General features: G+C 66.6%; 2 protein-coding genes across 3 annotated transcripts in view; both read right to left on the bottom strand.

Moving 5' to 3' along the window:
- Positions 1-368: 368 nt before the first annotated feature.
- On the bottom strand, positions 369-3,156 carry IL18BP (interleukin 18 binding protein). 2 transcript variants are annotated; one of them, XM_064144137.1, is made up of 5 exons: positions 2,978-3,156; positions 2,495-2,565; positions 1,792-1,858; positions 1,149-1,278; positions 369-673 (listed from the first exon to the last, which is right to left on the bottom strand). In XM_064144137.1, the coding sequence occupies exons 1-5, from the start codon at positions 3,009-3,011 to the stop codon at positions 454-456; spliced, it is 522 nt and encodes a 173-aa protein (XP_064000207.1). In that variant the 5' UTR covers positions 3,012-3,156; the 3' UTR covers positions 369-453. The 2 variants fall into 2 exon arrangements, with proteins under 2 accessions (XP_064000207.1, XP_064000208.1); XM_064144138.1 differs by lacking the exon at positions 2,495-2,565 and having other exon boundaries at positions 1,792-1,857.
- Positions 3,157-7,648: 4,492 nt separating this feature from the next.
- NUMA1 (nuclear mitotic apparatus protein 1) overlaps positions 7,649-8,572 on the bottom strand; it is a 23,889-nt gene continuing 22,965 nt past the window's right edge. Inside the window, 1 exon segment of the mRNA XM_064144058.1 lies at positions 7,649-7,724. Coding sequence (XP_064000128.1) covers positions 7,649-7,724 — 76 coding nt within the window.

Raw genomic sequence — 8,572 nt, 5'->3', positions numbered from 1 at the left:
CTGCTCCAGGCTGCTCCAAGCCCTCGGCAGCACAGGAGAAGGTCAAGGATGGATCCCAGGCAGGGATCTCCTGCTCCAGGCTGCTCCTGCCCTCGGCAGCACAGGAGAAGCTCAGGGATGGATCCCAGGCAGGGATCTCCTGCTCCAGGCTGCTCCCAGCCCTCGGCAGCACAGAAGAAGCTCAGGGATGGATCCCGGGCAGGGATCTCCTGCTCCAGGCTGCTCCAAGCCCTCAGCAGCACAGGAGAAGGTCAGGGATGGATCCCAGGCAGGGATCTCCTGCTCCAGGCTGCTCCTGCCCTCGGCAGCACTGATCCCAGATGCCACCTCCTGATCCACCTCTTCTCCCCCCAGGCCTCCTGTCCCTAGGGCAGGGCTGGCACCAAGCAGCCTTCAGGTGCTTTATTCGCCCCCCCCAGGGCCCCATCTCTGGTGGGACCTCCCCCAGGGTCTTCAAGGAGCTGCAGGAGCAGCTGAGGAGCTGCAGCTGGGCCCCGTGGGGCTGCTGCCAGGCTGGGGCTGGGCTGCCGGGGGCCAGCTCAGCTCCCTGCTGTGGGCACCCATGGGGCTGAGCAGCACACAGGTGAAGTTGGTGTGCAGGTGCCAGCTGCTGAAGGAGCTGAAGAGCAGGTCCCGGCGGAGGGCGACCAGCCCCGGGCCACAGGGCACCTCCCTGTGCCACCCAAAGGGCATCCATCAGCAGGGTCTGCCCAGCCCAGCACCCAGCACCCACCAGCAGGACCTCCCCAAACCAGCACCCACCACCAGCCCCTGCCACCCCAGCACCCAGCGGCCTCTGCCCACCACCAGCCCCTGCCCACCACCAGCCCCTGCCAACTCAGCACCCAGCAGCCTCTGCCCACCACCAGCCCCTGCCAACCCAGCACCCACCACCAGCCCCTGCCACCCCAGCACCCAGCAGCCCCTGCCCACCACCAGCCCCTGCCACCCCAGCACCCAGCAGCCCCTGCCCACCACCAGCCCCTGCCACCCCAGCACCCACCACCAGGACCTGCCACCCCAGCACCCACCACCAGGACTTGCCACCCCAGCAGCCCCTGCCAACCCAGCTCCCGGGTGAAGGTCTCTACTCCTCCTGCCCTTGCCCCCTGCCCCCCAGCAGCAGCCCCTGCCCAGAGGGCACTCACAGGGTGGTGCCCTCCCTCAGGGTGCCCTCTGGCCGCAGGCTCTCCACGAAGCTGCCATTGCCCAGCCAGTAGAGCAGGCTGAGCTGGGGCAGGCTGCTGCGGGCATGGCAGGACACCCTCACCTTGGCACCTGCCAGGGCACAGCCAGGGCACATTGGGCACCAGGGGCTGGGGAGGGCTCCTGCTGCCACCCAGGGCACATTCTACCAGCTGAGGGAAGGATGTGGCCAGCGGTAGGGGGGCACTGGGGGGCACTGAGGAGGGCATGAGCAGCTTTAGGGGGACTGGGGAGGGGGATGCTGAGGTGGGGGGGGACCATGAGCAGCTTTAGGGGTACTGGGAGGGGACGGGGGGGGGACTGGGGAGGGGGATGCTGAGGTGGGGGGGACCATGAGCAGCTTTAGGGGTACTGGGAGGGGGCGGGGGGGGGACTGGGGAGGGGGATGCTGAGGTGGGGGGGACCATGAGCAGCTTTAGGGGTACTGGGAGGGGATGGGGGGGGATGCCAGGGTACAGGGGACCATGAGCAGCTCTGGGGCCAGTGGGGGGATACTGGGAGGAGGTACTGAGGTCCAACCCTCGGGGGGGGTCTCCTCACAACCTCCCCCCCCTTTTTCCCCTGCAGTGGGGAGGGGTCCCTCACCCAGATGGGGGCGCTGTGCTGGGGTCCTCAAACTGGTGATACTGGGAGGCTGCAGGCCCACGGCACCTGATGGGGTGGAGGGGGGCAGGGGGAGATGGCAGGGGGGCACCGAACCTGCCCTCCCCCAGCACCCCACAGCTCCGGGGCAGGAGGAGGAGGAGGGGAGGGAGGGGGCAGCTCCTTCCCAGTTCCCCCCCACACTCTGCACTGGTCCCCTCTTGGGAGGGGAGGGCACAGAGCTGGGGGTTGGCCTCAGCCCCCCCCCCCCCCCAGTAGCCCCCACTCACACCCCCCAGTAGCCCCCTCAGTAGCCCCCACTCACGCCCCCCAGTAGCCCCCTCAGTAGCCCCCACTCACGCCCCCCAGTAGCCCTCAGTGGCCCCCACTGATGCCCCTAAGCAGCCCCCCCAGTAGCCCCCACTCACACCCCCCAGTAGCCCCCTCAGTAGCCCCCACTCACACCCCCCAGTAGCCCCCTCAGTAGCCCCCACTCACGCCCCCCAGTAGCCCTCAGTGGCCCCCACTGATGCCCCTAAGCAGCCCCCCCAGTAGCCCCCACTCACACCCCCCAGTAGCCTCCTCAGTAGCCCCTACTCATGCCCCCCAGTAGCCCCCTCAGTAGCCCCCACTCATGCCCCCCAGTAGCCCTCAGTGGCCCCCACTCATGCCCCCAAGCAGCCCCCCCAGTAGCCCCCACTCACCCCCCCCAGCAGCAGGAAGCCAGACCCCAGCAGAGCAGTGCCAGGAGGAGATGCCCAGGCAGTGCCAGGGGCCCTGCGGGCACAGAGACAGCTCAGCACTGGGCAGGCTGGGAGGGACCCATCCCAGTGCCCCCCCAGTACCCTCGCAGCTGCCCATGGTGCCCCCAACCCCCAGCACCCCCTCCCAGTGCCCCCCCAGTACCCTCGCAGCTGCCCATGGTGCCCCCAGCCCCCCCTCCCAGTGCCCCCCCAGTACCCTCGCAGCTGCCCATGGTGCCCCCAACCCCCAGCACCCCCTCCCAGTGCCCCCCCCAGTACCCTCGCAGCTGCCCATGGTGCCCCCCCAGTACCCTCGCAGCTGCCCAAGGTGCTCCCCGACCTCCAGCATCCCTCTCCCAGTGCCCCCCAGTACCCTCTAGTACCCTCCCAGTACCCCCGCAGCTGCCCGCGGTGCCCCCCGCCCCCCAGCCCCCTCTCGGCCGTACCCCCCGCGGCGGAGCCGGTGCCGGTGGCTGCCATGTGCCGGTGCCCGCCCGAGCGGTGACACTGTCTGGGGTGGCCCTGGCGGGGCGGAAGTGTCGCCGCCAGCCGCCGCTGTGCCCGGGGCACCTCCTCCCGGGCACCTCCTGGCACCGCCCCAGCGCCCCCCCAGCCCTGTGCCCGCCGCTTCCCTTCGCCCCTCACCCTATGCCCTCCCTGTGCCCTGTGCCCTCCTGACGCTTGTGCCCCAGAACCCTGAGCTGTGCCCCCCAGCCCTGTGCCCACCACACCCCTTCGCCCCTCACCCTATGCCCTCCCTGTGCCCTGTGCCCTCCTGCCCCTTGTGCCCCAGAACCCTGAGCTGTGCCCCCTAGCCCTGTGCCCACCACACCCCTTCGCCCTTCACCCTATGCCCTCCCTGTGCCCTGTGCCCTCCTGCCCCTTGTGCCCCAGAACCCTGAGCTGTGCCCCCTAGCCCTGTGCCCACCACACCCCTTCGCCCTTCACCCTATGCCCTCCCTGTCCCCACAGCAACCATCACCCAACCACCACCCACAGCAACCATCACCCAACCACCACCCAACCATCACCCACAGCAACCATCACCCAACCATCACCCAACCACCACCAACCATCACCCACAGCAACCATCACCCAACCACCACCCAACCATCACCCACAGCCACCATCACCCAACCACCACCCAACCATCACCCACAGCAACCATCACCCAACCATCACCCAACCATCACCCAACCACCACCAACCATCACCCACAGCAACCATCACCCAACCACCACCCAACCATCACCCAACCATCACCCACAGCAACCATCACCCAACCATCACCCAACCACCACCAACCATCACCCACAGCAACCATCACCCAACCACCACCCAACCATCACCCACAGCCACCATCACCCAACCACCACCCAACCATCACCCACAGCAACCATCACCCAACCATCACCCAACCATCACCCAACCACCACCAACCATCACCCACAGCAACCATCACCCAACCACCACCCAACCATCACCCACAGCAACCATCACCCACAGCAACCATCACCAAACCATCACCCAACCACCACCCAACCACCACCCAACCACCACCCAACCACCACCCAACCATCACCCACAGCAACCATCACCCAACCATCACCAAACCACCACCCAACCACCACCCAACCATCACCCAACCATCACCCAACCACCACCCAACCACCACCCACAGCAACCATCACCCAACCATCACCCAACCATCACCCACAGCAACCATCACCCAACCACCACCCAACCATCACCCACAGCAACCATCACCCAACCATCACCCAACCACCACCCAACCACCACCCAACCACCACCCAACCATCACCCACAGCAACCATCACCCAACCATCACCCAACCACCACCCAACCATCACCCAACCATCACCCACAGCAACCATCACCCAACCACCACCCAACCACCGCCCACGGCAACCATCACCCATGGCAACCATCACCCATGGCAACCATCACCCAACCACCACCCAACCACCACCCAACCACCACCCAACCATCACCCACCACCACCCAACCATCACCCAACCACCACCCAACCATCACCCACCACCACCCAACCATCACCCAACCACCACCCAACCATCACCCACAGCAACCATCACCCAACCACCACCCAACCACCACCCAACCATCACCCAACCATCACCCAACCATCACCCAACCACCACCCAACCATCACCCAACCATCACCCAACCACCACCCAACCATCACCCAACCATCACCCAACCACCACCCAACCATCACCCACAGCCACCATCACCCAACCACCACCCAACCACCACCCAACCATCACCCAACCATCACCCAACCACCACCCAACCATCACCCAACCATCACCCAACCATCACCCAACCATCACCCAACCACCACCCAACCATCACCCAACCATCACCCAACCACCACCCAACCATCACCCAACCACCACCCAACCACCACCCAACCATCACCCAACCACCACCCAACCACCACCCAACCATCACCCAACCATCACCCAACCATCACCCAACCACCACCCAACCATCACCCAACCACCACCCAACCACCACCCAACCATCACCCAACCATCACCCAACCACCACCCAACCACCACCCAACCATCACCCAACCACCACCCAACCATCACCCAACCACCACCCAACCACCACCCAACCACCACCCAACCACCACCCAACCACCACCCAACCACCACCCAACCACCACTCCCCTCTCACCATCACCAACCACCTTCAGCACCCCCCCCCCCCAGCACCTATCACCCAGCCCTGAGGACACCTCTAGGGCTAAGGAGACCCTGAGGAGACCTGGGCTGAGAAGAGCCCAGGACCAAGGTCCTGGCAGCTCCATGGCTGTGGGCACAGTGCCAGGCCCTGGCAGCTCCATGGCTGTGGGCACAGCACTCAGGCTCTGGCAGCTCCATGGCTGTGGGCACAGCACCGAGGCCCTGGCAGCTCCATGGCTGTGGGCAGAGTGCCTTGGCCCTGGCAGCTCCATGGCTGTGGGCACAGTGCCTTGGCCCTGGCAGCTCTATGGCTGTGGGCAGTGCCTTGGCCCTGGCAGCTCTATGGCTGTGGGAACAGCACCGAGGCCCTGGCAGCTCCATGGCTGTGGGCACAGTGCCAGGCCCTGGCAGCTCTATGGCTGTGGGCAGAGTGCCTTGGCCCTGGCAGCTCCATGGCTGTGGGCACAGTGCCTTGGCCCTGGCAGCTCCATGGCTGTGGGCACAGTGCCAGGCCCTGGCAGCTCCATGGCTGTGGGCAGAGTGCCTTGGCCCTGGCAGCTCCATGGCTGTGGGCACAGTGCCTTGGCCCTGGCAGCTCCATGGCTGTGGGCACAGTGCCTTGGCCCTGGCAGCTCTATGGCTGTGGGAACAGCACCGAGGCCCTGGCAGCTCCATGGCTGTGGGCACAGTGCCAGGCCCTGGCAGCTCTATGGCTGTGGGAACAGCACCGAGGTCCTGACAGCTCCATGGCTGTGGGCAGAGTGCCTTGGCCCTGGCAGCTCCATGGCTGTGGGCACAGTGCCTTGGCCCTGGCAGCTCTATGGCTGTGGGCAGTGCCTTGGCCCTGGCAGCTCTATGGCTGTGGGAACAGCACCGAGGCCCTGGCAGCTCCATGGCTGTGGGCACAGTGCCATGACCCTGGCAGCTCTATGGCTGTGGGAACAGCACCGAGGTCCTGACAGCTCCGTGGCTGTGGGCAGAGTGCCTTGGCCCTGGCAGCTCCATGGCTGTGGGCAGAGTGCCATGGCCCTGACAGCTCCATGGCTGTGGAAACAGCACCAAGGTCCTGACAGCTCCATGGCTGTGGGCAGAGTGCCATGGCCCTGGCAGCTCCATGGCTGTGGGCACAGCACCAAAGCCCTGGCAGCTCTATGGCTGTGGGCACAGTGCCAGGCCCTGGCAGCTCCATGGCTGTGGGAACAGCACCAAAGCCCTGGCAGCTCTATGGCTGTGGGCACAGTGCCAAGGCCCTGGCAGCTCTATGGCTGTGGGCACAGTGCCAGGCCCTGGCAGCTCTATGGCTGTGGGCACAGCACCAAAGCCCTGGCAGCTCCATGGCTGTGGGCACAGTGCCAAGGCCCCGGGCAGCTCTATGGCTGTGGGCACAGTGCCAAGGCCCTGGCAGCTCTATGGCTGTGGGCACAGTGCCAAGGCCCTGGCAGCTCTATAGCTGTGGGCACAGTGCCAAGGCCCCGGGCAGCTGGGAAGTCCCTGAGCTCCTGGAGGCTTTCCCAGCAGTGAGTCTCAGTTCCCAGAAGAGCAGCAGCAGAGCTGGCACCAGAGGATGGCTCCAGGACCTCCTGAGGGAGAGGTGCCAAGGCCTCTTCCTCCTCAGGGGATGAAGCAAGCAGCCAGGAGCTGCCTTCAGAGATGCTCCCCAGGTGTGCCCACAGTGTGCCCCCACCCCGAGATGTCCCCAGGGCCGTGCCCACATTGTGTCACCACCCCAAGATGCCCCCACCGTGTGCCCCCACCCCCAGCTGAGGCTGGCACAGGGCCGTGCAGAGCAGGGGGCACTGTCCCCAAACCATTCTCTGTGCCCCCTGTCCCTCAGGACCTGCCCCCCAGACCTGTGCCCACTGCAGCCCTTTGGCACGAGCCCCTCCCTGTCCCCATGTCCCCTCCTGTCCACCACCCAGGGGCTCCCAGCTGGCAGGGTGGCACCACCATGAGACCCCAGGGTGCCCCCAGTGCCACCACCAAGAGACCTTTTCTTCTTGGTACTGCTCTGGGCCTGGCATGGCCACACCACCCTGGGGGCTGCTCTGGGCAGTGCCCTCAGTGCCACCACAGCCTGGCTGGGTGCAGAGGAGCATCACAGGCTCGAGGATTCCTTCCTCCTGCTGGCACCACTCCAGTGGCACCTGGCAGCTTGTGGCACCCAAGCGTCCCCCAGGTCCCCTCCCTGCAGCTGCTGCTGGGCTCCAGCTGCCTCCAGAGGTGCCCATCGAGAGGGCAAAGTCTTTGGCCTTGCTTCATCCAGGCCACCCCCAAACTTCCTCCTCCTCCTCCTCTCTAGGGAGCTTGAGAAGCTTCTGCTGGGTGGGGACAAGCCCAGGAGGGGGCAGAGGAGGGGATGAGGAGGCAGCAGAGGGGACTGAGGACTCAAATCTTAGCCCTTGCTTCATCCAGGCCACCCCCAAACCTCCTCCTCTTCCTCACTGGGGAGCTTGAGACGCTTCTGCTGGGTGGGGACAACCTCAGGTAGGGGCAGATGGAGTGGCAGAGCAGGGGGACAGAGGACTCAGGGCTAAAATCTTAGCCCTTGCTTCATCCAGGCCACCCCCAGACCTCCTCCTCCTCATGGCTGGGCAGCCTGAGGAGGTTCTGCCGGGTGGGCACAGGTGCAGGAGGGGCAGGGCAGGGGCAGGGCAGGGCAGGGGCAGAGCAGGGGACAGAGCAGGGCAGAGCAGGGGACAGGGCAGGGGCAGGGCAGGGGCAGGAAGGGCAGGGCAGGGGCAGAGCAGGGGACAGGGCAGGGGACAGAGCAGGGGACAGAGCAGGGGCAGGGCAGGGGCAGGGGCAGGGACAGAGCAGGGGACAGGGCAGGGGACAGGGCAGGGGCAGGAAGGGCAGGGCAGGGGCAGAGCAGGGGCAGGGGCAGGGGCAGGAAGGGCAGGGCAGGGGCAGAGCAGGGCAGGGGACAGAGCAGGGCAGGGGCAGGGCAGGGGCAGGGCAGAGGACAGAGCAGGGCAGGGGACAGAGCAGGGCAGGGCAGGGGCAGGGCAGGGGCCAGAGCAGGGGCCAGAGCAGGGGACAGAGCAGGGGCAGGGCAGGGGCAGGGGCAGAGCAGGGGACAGGGCAGGGGACAGGGCAGGGGCAGGAAGGGCAGGGCAGGGGCAGGGCAGGGGCAGAGCAGGGGCAGGGGCAGGGGCAGGAAGGGCAGGGCAGGGGCAGAGCAGGGCAGGGGACAGAGCAGAGCAGGGCAGGGCAGGGCAGGGGCAGGGCAGAGGACAGAGCAGGGCAGGGGACAGAGCAGGGCAGGGCAGGGGCAGGGCAGGGGCCAGAGCAGGGCAGGGGCCAGGGCAG

This window comes from Pogoniulus pusillus, chromosome 6 (genome assembly GCF_015220805.1).
Source record: "Pogoniulus pusillus isolate bPogPus1 chromosome 6, bPogPus1.pri, whole genome shotgun sequence".
Taxonomy (NCBI): domain Eukaryota; kingdom Metazoa; phylum Chordata; class Aves; order Piciformes; family Lybiidae; genus Pogoniulus; species Pogoniulus pusillus.
This window is presented reverse-complemented; position numbering and strand designations above follow the sequence as displayed.